The following is a 19,992-nucleotide window of genomic DNA, read 5'->3' as shown; positions in this document are numbered from 1 at the left end:
AATCACAATTTGGGGGAAGTCCAAGTGAAAGTCCACATGTTAATCTAGCACACTTTCTTGAGATCAGTGATATGTTGAAGATAAATGGAGTTTTTGATGATGCAATTCGACTCAGATTATTTCCTTTTTCTTTGAAGGACTGAACTAGAGAGTGGTTATATTCTTTGCCACCAGGTTCTATCACAACATGGGATGAACTTTCTTAAGCATTTTTAGCTTAATACTTTCCACCAAGCAAGACAGCTAAGCTAAGAAATGAGCTGACTTCTTTCAAACCTAGAGATGATAAGATCTTGTATGAAGTATGGGAGAGGCACAAGGATTTGCAAAGGAGATGTCCACACCATGGGATTCCTAAGTGGATGCTTGTTCAACACTTTTACAATGGAGTTTCACCAGCTATTAGAAGTACAATTGATGCATCCTCTGGAGGTGATCTTATGGAGAAATCTGAAGATTAAGCTTTTTCTGCTCTAGATAAAATTGCTTATAATAACTACCAGTGGAGTTGTGAGAGGAATGAGATTAAGAAACTAGCTGGTATGTTTGAGCTTGATGCCATGAATATGATTAATGCTAAGTTTGATGCTTTGACAAAGAAGATGGACAAGCTAAGCATGAAAGTAGATTCTTCAGTTGGAGGTTCAAGTAATTCAGTAGATGTTGGAGCTGCGAAGGTCAACTGTGCAACTGATTTTCCTATATTTAATTAAGATTTTTCAAGTGAGCTAGTAGATTATGTGGGGAACTACAATAAAAGACCAAGTGGTAACCCATTTTCTACAACTTATGATCCAGCATGGAGAAACCACCCTAATTTCTCTTAGGGAGGTAGACAAGGACAACACCAGAATTTTCAACAACCTTCTGGGTATCAACAACATCAGAATTTTCAGCAGAATAGAGGTCCTCCTCCTGGGATTCCTAAGTCTCAAAATGCACCTGCTCCACTGCAACCACAACAACCTCCACCACAACAAGTACAACCAGACAAGACAGCTATATTGGAAGCCATGATTGAGACTCTATTAGTAAGCCATCAAAGTCAACAAGAAATGATTTCTCAATTGGCATCTAAAGTGGATCAAATGGCAACACACAATAAGATGTTGGAGAATCAAATAGCTCAACAAGCTAGCTCTTCAAATAGTAAAGCATTTGGGAAGCTCCCTAGCTAACCTGAAAATTCAAGAGAGCATTGCAAGGCTATTACATTGAGAAGTGGGAAAATATTGGAGAGTGGAGATAAAAAGATTTAAGAGAAAATTGAAGAAGAGAAAAATAGAGAAGGAGATGAAAAAGCTGAAGTTGAGGTTAGAGAAGAAATTGAGAAAGAGAGTTCAGTGGAAGAAAAAGGATGTAAAGAGAGAAAGAGTAAAGAGGAAGAACTTAAATATGTAGCACCTAAAGCCTACATGCCACCTTTACTGTTCCCACAAAGGTTCCAAAAAGTAAAGTTGGATAAACAATTTGGGAAGTTTTTAGAGGTATTGAAGTCTTTGCATGTGACTATTCCTTTCACTGATGCCTTAGCACAAATGCCTTCATATACTAAATTTTTTATGGAGATTTTTTCTAACAAGAAGAAGTTGGAAGAATTTGAGACCGTAGCTCTTACAGAAGAAAGCAGTGCTATCTTACAAAATAAGTTTCCACCCAAATTGAAAGATCCTGGTAGTTTTTCCATACCATGTCACATTAGAGATATCAGTATAGATAAGGCTTTATGTGATCTTGGAGCCAGTGTTAGTCTAATGCCATTGTCTATCTATGAGAAAATGAAGATTGGAGAAATGAAGCCTACTACTATTTCACTGCAGTTAGCAGATCGGTCTATTATATTTCCAATTAGGATAATTGAGAATGTTCCTCTAAAAGTTGGAAAATTTTTCATACCGGTGGACTTTGTAGTATTGGAAATGGAAGAGGATGTACACATATTATTCTTGGTAGACCTTTCCTTGCTACTGCTGGAGCTGTGATTGATGTAAAGAATGGAAGGCTTACATTAGAAATTGGGGAAGAAAAAGTTGAATTTAATCTGTTCCAAGCAATGAAAAAGATAGATGATTCAAATTCATGCTTGAGAATTGATGTGGTAGATGAAATGGTTAGGGAAGTGTTCAAAAAGCAACATCCTGAAGATCCCTTAGAAGTTTGTTTAGTTCACAACATCAAGAAGGGGGATGAGATTGAAGAAGCTGCAGAATATGCTCAAATTCTAGAAGGAAATTTATCTTTGCCTATGGCTAGTGTTGAGGAGATTGGAGATTTAAAGCAAGATACAACTTCACCACCAATGCTTGAAAGAAGTGAAGCACTGAAGGTAGAGTTAAAACCTCTTCCAACAAATCTCAGGTATGCTTTTCTTGGTCAAAATTCTACATTTCCTGTGATTGTTAGTGCTAAGCTGAATGATTATGAAGTTGAAAAATTATTAAGAATTCGTAGAAAACATAAAAGGATAATTGGTTATACCATTGATGATATTAAAGGAATACATCCTTCTATGTGCATGCATAGAATTTTGTTGGAAAATGATCACAAAGCCTTTAGAGAGTCACAAAGAAGACTGAATCCAAATATGAAAGAGGTTGTGAAAAAAGAGATCTTAAAATTGCTTGATGCAGGTATCATTTACCCTGTTTCTGATAGCAATTGGGTAAGTCCAGTTCATGTTGTACCCAAAAAAGAGGGCATCACAGTAGTAAAAAATGAAAATGATGAACTAATACCTACTAGGACTGTAACTGGATGGAGAATGTGTATAGACTATAGGAAGTTGAACAATGCAACTAGAAAGGAGCATTTTCCATTACCATTTATAGATTAGATGCTGGAGAGATTAGCTCATCATTCTTATTTTTGCTATTTGGATGGCTATTCAGGGTTCTTTCAAATCCCTATTCACCTGGATGATCAGAATAAAACCACCTTCACATGTCCCTATGGTACCTTTGCATATCAAAGGATGCCATTTGGATTATGTAATGCCCTAGCTACATTTCAGAGATGTATGATGTCCATATTTTCTGATTGCATTGAGGATATTATGGAATTGTTCATGGATGATTTTTCTGTGTATGGTAAATCTTTTGATGAATGCTTATCTAACTTGTCTAAACTTTTATAGTGATGTGAAGAGTTTAATTTAGTTTTGAATTGGGAAAAGTGCCATTTTATGGTACAAGAAGGAATTGTTTTGGGACATCTTACGTCAAATAGGGGAATTGAAGTGGACAAAGCAAAGGTAGAAATTATTGAGAACATGCCACCCCCAACATCTGTGAAAGGCGTGAGGAGTTTCCTAGGGCATGTTGGATTTTACAGGAGATTCATCAAGGATTTTTCTAAGATTTCTAAACCTCTCACTAATCTATTGAGTAAATATGTGGAATTTCATTTTGATACTGATTGTATGAATGCTTTTTGCAGGATAAAGGAAGCTTTGATATCTGCTCCTATTACGCAGCCTCCTGATTGGTCATTACCTTCTGAGTTGATGTGTGATGCTGGTGACTATGCCATTGGGGCTGTTTTAGGATAAAGGAAATATAAGAAGGTGTATGCAATCTATTATGCAAGTAGGACCTTAGATGATGCTCAAATAAATTACTCTACTATAGAAAAATAATTTTTAGTAGTGTTATTTGCAGTAGATAAATTCAGGTCCTATCTTGTGGGGTCTAAGGTAATAGTATACACAAATCATGCAACTATCAAGTATTTCCTTCCGAAAAAAGAGGCCAAACCTAGGTTGATAAGGTGGGTATTACTCCTTCAAGAATTTGATATGGAAATTAAGGATAAGAAAGGAGTAGAAAATGTAGTAGCAGATCATTTATCCAGATTGAGGCAAGAACAAGGAGATAATTTGGGGAGAGAGCTTCCAATAGATGATTATTTTCCTAATGAGCAGCTATTGGCAACTATTAGTACAGAGATCCCTTAGTATGCAGATTTTGTGAACTATTTAGTGTGTGGAATCCTTCCACCTGATCTAACATGGCAGCAAAAGAAGAAATTTATTTTTGATGTGAAGGATTATGATTGGGAAGAGCCATTTTTATTTAAAAGATGTGGAGATGGGTTGATTAGGAGATGTTTAGCTGATGAGGAGATGCGGGATGTCATTAGAGATTGCCATTCTTTACCTTATGGGGGTCATATAAGTGTTACAAGCAGGGTTCTTTTCGCCACATAAGTTTAGAGATGTAAGGAAGTTTGTAAATGCATGTGATAGGTGTTAAAGGATGGGAAATATCTCAAAAAGAGATGAAATACCCCTCCAAAATATATTAAAAGTGGCACTATTTGATGTTTGGGGCATTGACTTTATGGGACCCTTTCCATCATCCTTTGGACACAAGTACATCTTGGTTGGAGTAGATTATGTGAGCAAATGGGTTGAATCTATACCATCTCCAACTAATGATATTAGAATTGCGGTTAAATTTCTTAAGAAATTCATTTTTACAAGATTTAGAGCTCCACGTACCATTATAAGTGATGGAGGTTCTCACTTTTGCAACCACCAGTTTGAAAGACTATTACAGAAATATGAAGTTAAGCATAAGGTTGCAACACCCTACCATCCACAAACTAGTGGTTAAGTGGAGATTTCAAATTGAGAGCTGAAAAGGATTCTTGAGAAAACAGTGAACAGTTCAAGGAAAGATTGGTCATTAAAGTTAGATGATGCTCTCTAAGCTTATAGGACAGCTTTTAAAACTCCCATTAGCACCACCCCTTTTAGATTGGTTTATGGGAAAACTTGTCATTTACCTTTGGAGTTGGAGCATAGAGCATATTGGGCTATAAGGACACTAAATTTTAACTCAAAGACTGCAGAAGAAAAGAGAATGTTTCAATTAAATGAACTTGAGGAACTTAGATTGGATGCTTATGAAAATGCCAAGCTTTACAAGGAAAGAACTAAGAGATGGCATGATAAGCACATTAGGAGAAAAGAATTTCAAGAAGGAGATGTAGTTCTCTTATATAATTCCATATTAAGGTTATTTCTTGGAAAATTTAAGTCAAGATGACCAGGGCCTTACACTGTTACAAAGGTATATCCATATGGAGCTGTGGACATAGGGAATGAAACCTCAGGTACTTTCAAAGTTAATGGGCAAAGATTAAAGCACTAGATTGTTGGAGAACCCACACAAAAAATTGTAGAGGTTTCATGGCTTAGTTCCCCAACTGGGGATATTTAGGTGATTTGGAGTGGAAGGTTAAGCTTAAGACCTTAAACAAGCGCTTCTTGGGAGGCAACCCAAGCATATCCTTTTATAGTTTATTAATTTTCCATTTTATTTCATTTTAATTTTTACCCTCATTAAACTCAAAGGTGACATTTGTTTATCTTTTGTAGGTCATTCATGAAGATTGGGCAAATTGAGACTTGTAGCAAAGAAAGGAAGAATTGAAAGGGAGCAAATATAAAGCAAATTCTTGCAATTTATCTTGTCCCTGTGAACAGTAACACTTTTAAACTTGTGCTAAATTGTTGATATTGAAATCTACTTGATAGCACATGTTTGATTTTGTGTCTTGTGTAAATTTTTGTGAAATGCAACTTGAATAAGGATCAATTTTGATATTTAGGACTGATGTGAGCTTTATTAAAGTGCAAAAATAGTGTTTATTGAGTTTTACCTTTTAGTGTATGTCGCAAGGGTTTTTGCGGTCGCCGGATGAGTTCTCACCAAAGTGGGAAAAGTGAGGAGTCGCCACTTTAATTTTGAGGGAAATTAAAGAAAACCATTTGTAAAAATTAAAATCCACTTTGAAAACAGAGATTCTAGGTTCGGGGTCCGTATAAGGGTGGGGAAGGTGTAAGGCACCCCACCTCATCTCTCAATGAGGTAAGCAGATTTAATGTTGTGCTCATTATAAATTGATAATTTAGGGGGTAGAATGATGATGTTAATCCTTTGTGGGGATAAAAGGAATATTTGATATTTCACTATTTAGGGTTGCTCAAGAACATGAGTACATGAGATGACCCTTTAGTGAGTAGGTGTTGTGTAATGGATTTTTGTTGGGGGTTAATTCGAATATTAAAGTTGTGATATTTTAGTTTGGATTAAAGTTAAGAGAATTCAGGTAAGAACTCTCTCCCGATCTCTTAATGTATTCTATTGTAAATTTAAGTGGAGGATTTCGGGTAAGAACTCTCCCCCGATCTCCACATATTTTATTAAGATTTTGGCCGAGAATTCGGGTAAGAACTCTCCCCCAATCTCTTAGTGTATTAAGAATTTAAGTTGAGAACTCGGGTAAGAACTCTCCCTAAGAACTCTCCCTCGATCTCTTAGTGTATTAAGAACTTAAGTTGAGAACTCCAGTAAGAACTCTCCCCCGATGTCTTAGTGTATTAAGAACTTAAGTTGAGAATTCGGGTAAGAACTCTCTCCCGATCTCGTAGTTGTTGAGAATTTAAGTTGAGAACTCGAGTAAAAACTCTCCCCTGATCTCTTAGTGTGTTAAGAATTTAAGTTGAGAACTCGGGTAAGAACTCTCCCCCTATCTCTTAGTGTATTAAGAACTTAAGTTGAGAACTCGGGTAAGAACTCTCCCCCAATCTCTTAGTGTTAAGAATTTAAGTTGTGAATTCAGGTAAGAACTCTCCTCCGATCTCTTAGTTGTTGAGAATTTAAGTTGAGAACTTGGGTAAGAATTCTCCCCCGATCTCTTAGTGTATTAAGAATTTAAGTTGAGAACTCGGGTAAGAACTCTCCCCCAATCTCTTTGTTGTTGAGAATTTAAGTTGAGAACTCGGGTAAGAACTCTCCCCTGATCTCTTAGTGTATTAAGAATTTAAGTTGAGAATTCGGGCAAGAACTCTCCTCCGATCTCTTAATATGTTTTTTAGAATGACGTTTTATAAGAACTTTGAACTAAGGATTCTTGGAAAGGGTCCTTCTTGACCCCCTTTTATATGGGAATGAAGTACCGAAGGCACAGGAAACCCGTGTAAAGCTTTTCCTACCCTACGGGACCTTATAACTAGATGGTGGATGAAAGACTGATCTCCTTGCCGATCTTCCGCATGATTGCTTTATCAGAACTCTTTGATTTGTGACATCTGATCTCTTTTTAGTCGATCGCCTGGGATCCGAACTTATCTTGATTCCCGCTCTATTGTATTATCACCTGGGTTTATTCCGAGGCTCGATCTTATGACTTATTTGTTTGACATAATTTTGTTTCCATCCTATTCAACATTTACTACACGTATCTTCCTTTATCATTTTCATTTATTCAGATAAAAAATTCTCATGTTAAAGTACTCCTACCTATATTTTTTAGAGTATTTACGAGTCATCGATGGCTCAAACATCTACTCTTGAAAGGAATGAAAACTAAGAGATGATAAATGGAGTTTATGAATGAATAAAAAGGAGGTTTAGGAAACAACTACGGGTCTAGATAACCTATTCTGAGATTTAGTGTGATTGGATATAAAAGAAACTTTAAAAGAAAACTGGAGAAAACAAACTAAGGATATTCAACAAAATAACAGTTTAGGCGCTTACCTGTGGAAAGTTAAGGAGACAGGAGAGCTGATTCCGGTATCCACAAATCTTGAAGAGGTGAAAGCTGATGGCCGAAGGACTTGAGCTTACCCGAGGTAATGGGAATAGATCGGAACGAAGTTGAGCTCGGAGGGTAATGCACATATACTCGGGCAGTGGGAATGAGGTGGAGTGAAGATGGTTTCACAAGGTAGTGCACAGGAACTGGAAATGAAAATCTCAGGATTTAGAGCTCTTTTTGATGAAATACTTCAGAAAACTGGTTTCTAAAGTTTCTCAACACTTTGAAAGCCCCGAATAATAAGTAGCAAGACTGAAACAAAGTCCAGAGTCTTTCCACGATAATACCTCCTTTTTCTCTACAGTGTTGCATGCAGGTATTTATAGGGAATGGGTGTCCAAAATGAAGGGTCAGGATCTTATTAGGGAGACGGAAGGCTAAGATTCAAAAGGACATAATCTGATGTCTGAGAATTAAAGAGAATCAAAATGGAGGGTCAGGATTCCGTTCAGACTATCTGTCCTTCCTCCTCTTCATCCAACGATCAAGGGTCTTGCCTTATGAAATGGACCAAAGGCTAGGAATAAAAGGCGCTGAATCTATCATCTACTTTTTGATCCGAGGGCTTCGGATCCATCTTTACAATTATAATCAATGGTGGAGATCAGAATGTACAGGGCTACTTTAACCATTTGGTGTCTGGTGGCTAGGAGGGCGTCCTTGCAAATGAGATGTGTGGTGAGAATCTAATAATGCCTGCAATGCTTTAACTAATTCGGATCTGATGATGAAGAGAGTTAATTGAAAGTTCTGACTGGAAGTTATTTAACCCCTCTGCGCTCTCCGATCTCTATAGGTCGTCTCCTGTTTCTTCCGATCTTGTTGTGACTAACCCATCCTAAGATTTTTATTCCGATCTCTATCTTCTTTTGCATCCAGTTTTTTATTTCCCGATCTCACTATTTTCCAACCTCCTACTCAATCTGACCTGTATCGGTCAAAGCAATAAATTCTTTGATTATCGATGAGCCGGTTTCGAGTTCCGCAATAAATGCCAGGGCCCTATATATATGCAGCAATAGGAAATCACCTTCACACTTCACTTTTCCTTTTTCAGTTTATTTTCAATGTACCACTTCCCCAATTATAGCTTTTCCAGTGATAATTCTAATTATGATGGCCATTTTGATATTTTTCCAACTATTTCCTTCGCCCGTCGCCTGAAAATTTATGACCCCGGCGATCGGAGAGCTATGACAACGTCATCTAATGACAGTGAGGGAATCAGACTAATTTACCAATCAAGATCGAAAGTGACGGCCGTGCCGATCTCGAATCAGTCTACCGATACAATTGGTAGACCGATCTCGGATAAGAGGACTGCTAATTTCAATCTTGATGTCGATGTCCGCATCTTGAAGTTCATTTGGCTTCCAACCATATCGGGCATCCCGACTGTACCTCGGTTCTGGTCAATGACATCGGTGGTGACTCCGCTCAATATCATGAGAGTTATAGTCACCCTATCTGAGCTGAACATCTATCTATTATTTATGGCTGGCTTTCTGAGTAATCTTAAGCTAGGTAGAATGTAGTGCTGATTTTGAGAGATCGCCCAAATGATGTAATCTGTTCTTTTGAGATCGCCCAAATAATGTAATCAAATCTTTTGAGATCGCCCAAATGATGTAATCTGTTCTTTTGAGATCACCCAAATGATGTAATCAAATCTTTTGAGATCACCCAAATGATGTAATCTGATCTTTTGGAAATGAAATGAAATTTTTATTTGAATGTTTTTGTTTTGTTATTGCACTGGTTGTTTTTTCGATCTTTGATAAGTGTACCCGATCTGATCCCTAGACGAATCGCCATTCGCCGATCAGTGGGTTTGAAAATTTGTTCAATCCGATGACCTTAATTGACCGATCTCATGTATCCAATTTTTTTACTATGTTTCTGGAACCTTCTTGTGACGTGTCATGGAGGCGGCCCGGTCCCGCTAACTGATGTGTCACTTGGGATTTCATGAGCATTTAATACTTAGACGGGTATAAATAAGGGAAAGGTTAATCATTTGTTTCCTTATGTCATTTTCAGACCTTCCCCTAGCGATTTCAACACTTCCTCTCGCTTTCTAAAGTTTTTCGGCACTGATTCACACTCTCGTAAGGGTTTTGATATTTTCTTAGTTAATTTTCCCTTTTATTTTCTGAAAATGAGCAGTACCAATGGCCAAAGAGCTGCTAGTCCTCCCTCCATTCATATCTCATGGATATCGGATGAAGTTGAGGTGGTCAGGCCAAGCGGGCTACCCAAACCTTCTACAACCTCTGTCTCAGCCCACGATCGGGCGGCCCAATCAAAACAAGCATCTTCTTTAGGGAAAGAAAACTTACCCGTGGATGAGTTGCCATCGGTGCTTAAGGAAACCGATCTGCAGTCCATTAGTCAAGAATACAACTTTCGGACTGACTCCTTCGAGCTCATCAGATGTCATGGCGATCTCCGAGCTGATCATTTCTTTGAAGAAAATAACATGACCATGGTATATGAAGAACAATTGAAGGCCGGGCTTTGGTTCACCCTGGACGAATTCTTTAGAGCCGTTCTGAAGTTCCATCATGTATGCGTAGCCCAAGTGCACCGAAACTCTTGGCGGACTCTGGGGGCTTTTAGAGGCTTATGCCGAGCTAAAAAGCTCGAGCCTACAGCAAAGGTTTTCGCTGAGTTGCATAGGTTCACTTGACGAAAGGACGACGAGTATTAGTTTTTCCAAGCCAAGCCGCACTGTGGGCTTTTTACCGATCTCCCTTCTTCGTTGAAGAATTGGAAGAACCGGTTATTCATATTGAGGAGTAAGATCCCGAATGGCTTTGAAGGTATCCCGCGCAGTTGGCAGTACCTGGTCCCTTCAGGTACAAAGAAGATCACCCTAAATAGAGATGAGGACGTCATGGTAAAGGAATTGAAGAATCAGGCGGCTACTCACAAGTATTCATGTCTAGATGCAGTTATGGCCGAACTAAAGTGGTGGCTAATGCAGATGATCGCCCATGAGGATTTTGAGTTGCAGCTCTCTGACCTTGGACTCGGGATCGGTATAACCTAAATCTTTAGCCTCCTGACTTAGGTGATATCATTAACTTATTTTTTGTGCAGGTATGGCTGGAGGCGAGTGCGTGAAGGAGAGCCACAAGCGAAAAAGGGAGGTCACCCGGAAAGTGCGAGAAATGAAGATTATTGCTGTATCCCAGACGCCAAGGTAAGACTCGGTAGAAGTGCTAGGCTCTTTGTCCCGACCTTTGGGACAGTCGACCCCAGAGATAGAGATCTCTCCTTCCCTTCCTCGATAAGATGAACTGCCACCTCCGCCGGTTTCTTCAAGTGCGGAAGTAGGGTCTTCCCAACCTGCTGTGAGGACCCTCTCTCGTGGTGCCCAGGTCATCATCCACTCGCTAGAGAAGAATCTCTCGGTTCGGGGGAATCCTGGCCTGGCCAAGGTTTTGGGTGCCACCATCTGCTTTCAGGACGACTAGAATAGGCTGACTCCAGATAGAATTGATGACCTCCTGGCTCAAACGATGAGCTTGAGCATAGAGAGCCTTGTGAATCAACATATAATCAGAGAAAAGGCTCATCTCTTGAGATAAGAAATTCTAAAGGCGGTCCAGGACGCGGCTTTAGCCAAAACCCAACTTTCGTCTGCTCAGGACTACATCACCGAGATTGAGCGTCGGATGAAATCTTATGAGGATAGGATAGCTGAACTGGAGCTGGAACTCAAAGAAACTTAGGCCTGGCGAACTGTCGATGTCACTCGCCTCACCGAGGAGATCAGAGTGAAAGAAGAAGAGGTCGTGACAAGGGAAGCTGGTGCTTATATGAATGCTCATGGCGATCTTCTGGCTGATCTTATAAGGCGCTATCCTGAGGAAGAATTCTCCTGGATGGTGGATCTTGTCCCTACAGGTGAAGAGGAGAGTGAGGAGGAGCCTGAGAGAGAGAGAGAGGATGATAGAACTGATAATGTACCCGAATAACAGGTTGGGGGAGACCATCCTGCCGAATGACTTGTACATTTTTATTTTGAAATGAATTGGAGTTTTTTATGTTCAATTTCTTGATAAGATCAGAAAGCATCCAAACCAAATTGTTTGAGTACTTAATTGATTGAATGCAGATGAACATTAAGCCTAAGAGCGACTAGTAATCAAAAGATGTCAAAATACTCCAAGAGATCGAAAAAACATTACACGCAGACATGAGATCAGATGGAGCCATGACCAAATACCGAATGGAACTTTAGAATATTAGAATTGCAAAGATTTGACACTGACTTGAACTTTTAAGGTCGAAACCATTATTAGACGGGATAAAAACCTTAACTTCATTTTGAGGAATATATGGGCAATTCAAGCGAGAAGCTCGATCACAATATTAGTCAAATGAAATTCTATGATATTTGTATATAGAGAGATCGGAGAACAGCAGGCAAGATTGGATGGTCTGGAGACCCAATATTGATTCGAACTCATCTGATAAAGACCAAGAGATTGGAAAACAATCTAACTTGAGCGTGAGATTGATTTGTCCCAGGGACGAGCAATCGGTAAGTCCGGAAAAGCTACCTGTGATTGAGGACATCGGTTGAGAGCGGATAATAAAGTTTCAATTTTAAAAGATCCTTGCCTTCGAAGGTCGGCCAAAATATGGTGTCTACAGTATATAAATAGTTTTTATAGTTTATTAGAATTTGCATAATTCTGTTTAAGTTACTGTTTATGCTACTGTTCATGTTGCTTAAGAAGTCAATTTCTCTGTCTTTTCTCCAATTTTTGAATGCTTGGAATTTATCTCAAATGCTGCCGAAAATGTGTTCTGGGTATAAGTTTAGGAATAAGACCATTTCATTAAGTTTGTAAAAGGGTAATCACAATTTGTGCCTAATTTGAGCTATTTGTCTCTTAATTCCCATATGCTTGTGCTATGCTTAATAAGTTTATGAGAGATGATGAGCTTAAAATCTTCAATTTTCTGGTGTTTATGTGTATTTGGTAATTGATAAGGGTCATGATAGCATTCCATGGCATTTGGACTATTTTTGGTAAGTGAAATCATAATTTTTCCGAAAACCTGCTGAAATTTGCTGATGATATTTCTTGCCCTAAGCTGTACCCTATGCAAATCCTGCTTAACCCTAAGAAAATTCGTGCTTGACCCTAAGCATTTCCAAACTCTTTAGTTTGGCAATTGCTATGTGCTTACCCTAAGCTGTACCCTATGCAATCCATGCTTAACCCCAAGCATTACCCCAAGCCACCAGTGTTTGCCTTAAATTTTAAAAGTCCTAAACTTTCGCCACTTTTATACCATTATCTCTCCTAAAAAAACCAGAGCACACTCCCACTCCCTCCACCATCTCTTTCGACTAATCTTGGGAAGTTAAAGAGACTATTCCTACTTATTAAATGGTGAGAACCAAGATATGGTCTACCCACAAGCCCCGTAAATCCAAGAGATCTGCTAAATTGAAAATGGCCACTCCTTCTTCACCGTCTGCTAGCGCAAACCCTACCCCAAGTCCAAGCCCACCACCACCACCACAATCACCACCAAGCCCACCACCGCCACCACAATTGCCACCACCACTTTCACCACCACTACCCCAAGACCAAACACCCTCCCTCATCCCGCCGATTACTCTCACACCACAATATGAGGCTGCCATAGAAACCCCCATCCTGCAATTGAGACCCCTATTGAAACACCCATTATTGAAACCCAAGTTCAAGAACCAACGCCTGAACCTATGCCAACTCAAGCCAAACCTAAAACTAAAACCAAAATGGCTTCAGGTAGAACCAAGAAAGCCTCTGTTGCAAAAAGAAAAGGGTCATCCCCTATTCCCATGGATTTACATTCTTCACCTAGGGTTTCCTCAAAGCCAGTTAGTAAGAGAACAAGGTCAGCATCATCAATTCCATCACTAGTTGCTCCAATTCCTGCATTTTAGTTGCCCTTAACATCTTCTCAACCTGCCAATGCTTCGGCAGCACCTTTAGCATCTACAGATGACATAGAGGAGGTAATTTCTCCATTACCTTAGGCTTTCAAAGACATAGATATGAAAAATGCATATGAGATTTTAGCTTCCAAGCCATTGCAGCAAATAAATATATGGATGAGCAAATTTTGAGAGAATTAGGAATTTATGATTCTGTGTTTGCTTATTTAGATGTTATCAATTGGACTGAGTTTGCTAGGATCAGGGAACCAGTGTATAAAGATTTGACTTTGGAGTTTTTGAGTTCCCTAAGGTTGAATTTCAAACCTACTGTCCCTTGCCATAGAGATGTAATCTGCTTTAGATGTGCTGGTATTGATAGAGAGTTAGATATGGGCTCTATGAGTGCAATCTTTGGTTTTCAAGATGTTGGATATAAGAGCATTGAGTGGCAACAAACCATTTATGATCCTATTAAGTTCTGGAAGGAAATTGCTCCTTATGGAGGATATTATAGGCAGAGGATAGCAAAGGCAACCAGGATATTGGATCCTGTGTTGAAATATCTTCATAGATTTATTTCCTACACTGTCTCAGCCAGAGTGTAACACCCTCCCGATAACCACTCCGTACATCCTACTGTTCCGGTGACCGGTGTCGGTCCGGACAGCTAGAATGTCCGGAAAAATATTTAAACTAAAGTCAGGAACCATAATTAACTCAAATATTAACAAGAAAAATTTAGTAAAAATTTTAGAAATAAAATACAATCAAGTTAAACGAGCTGGTGCCCTAGCGATGGGTAACTGTGAGGGAAGTTGCGGCAACGAGGAGCCCTAGACCCGGGGGAAAAATTATAAAATAATTTTTGGGACTCCAGAGAAGGGTAATTGAGGTTCCCATGGCATTAGAATGCCAAGAAAATACCTAGAAAAATTTTTCAATCGGTACAGACGATTTTGACCCGTTAAGCCAAACGGAGGGCATTTTGGTCATTTCGCCTTCCGAGGTGATTTTTGGCCGACTTGTCCAGTTGAGTAAATAATTAATATGACATAAAATATGAAGAAATATTACTAGAAATGAAATTTGAAATGAGTAGTGAAAGAAAAGAAAAGAAAAGAAAATGCAAATTAATGCAAAAATGACATCATATGATGTCACTCACTTACTCACCAACCAATCACAATTGAGCTATCCTTTGACTAACAAATAAAAAGACAAATGAAGACCAAAAGAAACAAAAATGCAGCTGCCTTCTTCCTTATCCCAAACCAGCCGAAACCCTTGGGTAACCAAGCCACCATTGACAACTTGATCAAAGCTTAATTCCCTCCTTCATTTCACCCTAAAACCCTAGTTTCCTTTCACTAAAATTTGTTCTAGTACCTTGCATAGTCTTTTGGCAGCCAAGAAGAAGAAAGAAAGTGAAGCTTTCTCAAGCTTGGATTGGCATACCACAAGGTTAGTGCATATATGTGTAGTAAAACTCATTTATTCCATGATTTAAGCTTGTAATGAATTAGATATTGTGAATTAATGAAACAAATTCATGGGTACCTCCACCAAAGAATTCGGCAGCCCTAATAGAGGAATGGTTTTGAATGTTTTTAATGGACTTATCATGTATTGGAGATTATGCTTAAGTTATATATCTATATAGATGTTGAATTAGGGTGTTAATTGAGGTTTATGGGTAAAATGGCATTGGACATTAGGGTTTTGAGGCATGAAAATGTGACTTGGCTTATTAAACTGTTAAAGAACATTCTAATGGTCAATAAGTGACCATTTGAGGTATGTTAAACACAATTTGGACTGAAAAATGGTATGGTAAACTCAAGGTGTAAACTGCCCTAGGACAGCAGCAGAGGGACTGAAAATTCAGTCCCTTTGCACAGCCATATCTTGGGCTGTGTTAGTCCAATTGATGTTTGGCCAATTGGAAATGAAACTAGGCTTATAATGGCACATTTTTTCTGAAGAAAGCATGCCCAAAAGACCAAATCAAGAGGACCAAAACTTGGCCCCAATCCGAAACCCTGAAACTGCCTCTGCAGAATTGACCAAATGAACAGTAACTGTTCATTTGGCCATAACTCACTGTAGATTTGGTCAATTGGCCTGAAATTTTTACAGCAACAAGTTAAGACATAGACAAACAACTTTCATGAAGGAACCTACCTCAAATTATGGCCAGAACCCATCCAAACAAGTGGTTCCAGTCACTGTTCATGCACTGTAGATATGGTAATTTTCTGCAGAATGCATATACGGACAGCTTGGGTTTTGGGGCCATATCTGGAGTTACAAAACTCCAAATGGAGTGATTCAAAAAAGGAAATTCAACTAGAAAAAATAAGGAACAACTTTTATGTTTTACATTTCTTCAAATTCCAATAGTAACAGTATCCAATGGAACAGTGAAGTTGACTCACCAAAACTGAAAATTCTGCTTGTGTTGAGTTACACTTTGAAATGGTATTAACACTTAATGCCAACAAGTTTTAAACACTAAATGTGGTATATTGGGAGTGCCAAAGTCAATGTACATATTTGCTATCAAAAAGTCAACATTTTAGTTGACCATAGAGGTGAATAGTAACACCAAAACTTGAAATTCAAAGATTGAAGAATTTAAAAGTTTCAAATACCCTAGTATACCTAACAAGATTGGTTTGGATAGTTTGGCATGCCAATAGGGTTCAGTTAGCAGTACTGCACATGGCAATATGCCATTCCGTGATTTTATGGCTTTTAGCCATTCTGACTTTGTATTGAGACTTGGCCTTGTGCCTGAGATTATTTACAGCTTGGTAGCTGTTCTGTTGCACACCGGGTGATGCATATGCGACCGATGGTGTGACGGCCCGAGGTACTAGATACCCAGTGCCAGTTTACCCGTTATCCAGTCCAGTCATCTAGTGTAGGTTACTTGGGGCAACCAAATGAATAAAAGTGAACAACGTAAATGAAACAATGAATATATCAATACCAAACAAAGAAAGCATACACATTCTATACACATTTTTTTTCTTGCTATTTTCTTTTATTATATTATTGCACCACTAAGCATTATTGCTTAGCGCGTTGCTTTTGCCACGCGTAGGTACTGGAGATCCCGATCACGAGCCCAGTAGACCACAGACTGGGTGAGTCCATCCGGCGATTACGCTTTCGATGTCCGTGTCACCTCGTCACCTGCAGTGCATTGGTAGGACACTAGATGTCATTTTGTCATTTTGTAATTAACTTTTTATTTTCTCATATGTATTTGGGATTTATGTAATGTATTTTGAGGTTCATGTAAATAATAAAGATTTATGGTCATGTATGGTATTAATTTGAGTATTTAATGGTTGTTTATATATAAGAACCCTGAGAAAGGGGTGTTTTGAGAAAGGAAAAGGTTGTTGAGACCTGAAATTGACAAAGTATTGAGATATTGATATTGAGTTTTGTTGATGATATTGGAGTTGAGTATGAATGAAATTGTATATTGGAAGTGTTTTTAACAGGTTCCGAAGAACTGTTTTCTCCATTTTAAGCCGGTACTCCGCCGGATTTTCCTTAAAATCTTCGGAACCTCAAATGAATAATACTTTTGATAAATGGTTAAAATAAATCAGATTTCATAAATTAACTTCAAAAGCATGACACAAATTAAGTAAGGTATATTAGAGAGTGCCAGTACACCGTGTGGCATTACTTACTTGGGTATACTGTACACGGGTAAGGGGTGTCACATTTAGTGCAGCTCAATTGGTAAGAGGCGAAGCAAATCTGTGAGGTGATAAGGGTTCGAATCCTAGCTCTGCAGGGCGAAGGGATTGAACTCCACCAAAGCGGACAGTACCTTGTGAGTCACACCGCCGGCCTCTTGGGGGGTACGCCGGCAAGATGGCCACCCAGAGAGGGGCTTGAGCTGGGGCCCGCTAAGTCGGGATGTGACACAGAGGGCACAGTAATAACATCGTGGGTACTGAAGACTTATTTTTCTTATGGTGTATGAAGGAGAGAAAGCCAGTTAGCTTATCCTACTTCTTAGCCACTCATTGGCACCAAACTGTCACAAGGCACACCACAGGTAGCATAGTTTTTGGAGGATATATAACTGCCATAGCCGATTCCTTTGGCTTTGATGCTAGTTTATATAAGTTTGTGCTAGTTTCTAGTGAGTCATTTTTAGACAGCACTATATTGCTTCACATGGATCTTTGTGAGAAGAAAGGGCATACTTATGTATTGTTACAGCAGCATGGTGATGCTAGTGGTTCTGTAGCACCAAGTGCTTATGCACCAGCAGCACATATGCAAGCACCTCAAACAGCTACTGAATAGCAGATTCCATAAAAAATTCTGTCCCTTTTAAGCTCCTTAAAATCCAAAGTAGCCAACTTCACTACCCAACCATCTGTTCCTCCATTTGCAACCACAGAAATTCTTGAAACCTTAAAGAGTTTAGAAGTTAAATTTGATGTTCTAGGTCAGCAGCAGGTCAAATAGCAGAAGAAGCTAGAAAAGAGGCTTAAAAGGAGATTTTCATCTCTTAAAAAGAAGCAAAAACAGCAGGAAATTCAAATGTTGGAGCTTTATAACAAATTGGCTCAATCTTTTGACAACTTATATCATTGGGGCCAAGACATGCTCCAGCAAATGAAGGACCTCACAGAAAACTTGTAGACAGCTTCTGAAGCTTTGCATTACTAAAAAGACCCTGTAGAACCTGATGCGGTAACCCCTGTGCCACCTGCAAACCCTTCAGCAGCAACAGTGTATTTAGTTTAGTTTAGTTTTTATTTCAGTTTTAGTTTATGTCTTGGGTTTACTTTTGTAATTTGACAGTTGAATTTTAAACTTTGGTAACAGTTGTAGTTTATTTTATTTTATGACTGTGCTTGCAATTTACATATTTCCTTTAGCTTATTTTTATCTTACTTTATTTTCTAATTTACATTTACAGTTCTGAATATAGTTCTTTTATGCATGCTTTTTGGTTTAATTCTTAATTTAATTGTTAGATCTTATTTCATTACACTTTTTCATTTTTTTCCACATTATTTTTGCACTTTATCTTGTATTTAGTTCTAATTTTATTGATATTGATGAGTGGCGCAGTTTACCTTAAACTAAATTTGTTTATCATCATCCTAAGATAATGGCTTACTTGCTATTCTTTATATATTTTTAGCATATTGTCAGTGCTTAAGGTCTTGCTTAACCATAGCAAATCTTGCTTAACCCTAAGCAAAAGGTTAAGGAACATCTTAAGCAGAGTAAATTCATACATTTGGGATACTTTTCACATTCTTCTCTCTAAAGTTTCATTGTTAATATTATTTTGAGCTTAATTTTGGAATTCTTGAGCAAATATTGATTCAATTCCCAATTGTCTATATTTCTTTAATTGATTAGCTCACAAGATTTTGCCCATCTTTGCATCCATTTTTGACATTAAGGACAATGTCTCATTTGAGTTTGGGGGTAAGGGCAAAATTTTTGCAAAATTTTTAAAATTTTCATTCATTCATTTATTGCATCTCATTCATTCATACATAGCTAATCCATGCACATACACTTATACCACACATATGTCTATATTCATACACATACACTTGTATATAATTTTCATATAGATTACACTTAGTTTTAATTTAATTTATGCATTCATTTTAGGATCATGCATATCATAAAAATAAATTTTTACCCTGTCCTTAGAGGATTAAAAATTGCTTTGAAGAGCAATTGAGCTTACTTTTAGAAGGGTTTGATGGATTGAAAGTTTTGGATAGGTGCATGGTTATTAGATTCTTGCCTTAGTTTATATCTTCTTAGCCAATGGCCACCCAATCAATTGCATTGAGTTTGAGTGCCTTGAGAAAACTCTAGGGTAAGAAGTAGCTAATTGATGTCTTACCAATCCTAGAACAATCCTTCTAAACCTTTCAAGGCGAAATCATAGCATGCACTTGAGAAACAAATGATCTAGGCATTCTTTGAATTTTAAACCCATATTTTAGCCTTAGCCAACCTCACTTTAAAATTTTCCTTTGAAACCAATTTGAGCCCACATTTATGGCTTTCATTTCTTTGGAACCCACATTAATGCTCAGCCATAAACCCAAACACTTACCTATCCTCTATGAGAATAATTCTTTGAGTGATAGACACACTTAAAAAAAAATAAAAATAAATAAAAATAAAAATAAAAATAAAAAAAGAAGAGAAAAAATATATAATAATTAGTTGGGAGAAGTGAACAAAGTAAAAAGACAAAGAAATGAGTTTGGGGGTGAATTAAAAGGGACAATTTTAATTCAAAGTCGATGTTATTTATGTAGTCCCTCCAAAAGCTTTAAAATTATATGCTCGCATTTGTGAATAGTTGTAAAGTTCCTTCTCCCATTTAATTTAAAAAAAAAAGAAAAAAAATTTGT

At 38.1% G+C, this 19,992-nt stretch overlaps 1 protein-coding gene and 1 non-coding gene across 2 annotated transcripts; both read right to left on the bottom strand.

The window, feature by feature from the left end:
* Window positions 1–245: 245 nt before the first annotated feature.
* On the bottom strand, window positions 246–352 carry LOC131169888 (small nucleolar RNA R71). The gene has a single exon (XR_009140835.1). It is a non-coding gene; the product is annotated as a small nucleolar RNA R71 (small nucleolar RNA).
* A 12,663-nt stretch (window positions 353–13,015) lies between these two features.
* Window positions 13,016–13,629, bottom strand: LOC131169322 (uncharacterized). The gene is made up of 3 exons (XM_058128533.1): window positions 13,608–13,629; window positions 13,380–13,553; window positions 13,016–13,272 (listed from the first exon to the last, which is right to left on the bottom strand). The coding sequence occupies exons 1-3, from the start codon at window positions 13,627–13,629 to the stop codon at window positions 13,016–13,018; spliced, it is 453 nt and encodes a 150-aa protein (XP_057984516.1).
* Between the last annotated feature and the right edge of the window lie 6,363 nt (window positions 13,630–19,992).

Source organism: Hevea brasiliensis, chromosome 10 (assembly GCF_030052815.1).
Source record: "Hevea brasiliensis isolate MT/VB/25A 57/8 chromosome 10, ASM3005281v1, whole genome shotgun sequence".
In the NCBI taxonomy this organism is placed as follows: Eukaryota; Viridiplantae; Streptophyta; class Magnoliopsida; order Malpighiales; family Euphorbiaceae; genus Hevea; species Hevea brasiliensis.
The sequence above is the reverse complement of the archived record's forward strand: the minus strand, read 5'-3'. Positions and strand labels throughout refer to the sequence as shown.

Bases quoted from the DNA above. Each gene is read 5' to 3' on its own strand.
- LOC131169322 (XM_058128533.1), bottom strand. From the start codon at position 13,629: ATGTCATCTGTAGATGCTAAAG. The intron at 13,554-13,607 runs GTGCTGCCGAAG...ACTAAAATGCAG, and splicing joins GTCATCTGTAGATGCTAAAG to GAATTGGAGCAACTAGTGAT. The intron at 13,273-13,379 runs GTTTGGCTTGAG...TTTCTATGGCAG, and splicing joins CATTTTGGTTTTAGTTTTAG to CCTCATATTGTGGTGTGAGA.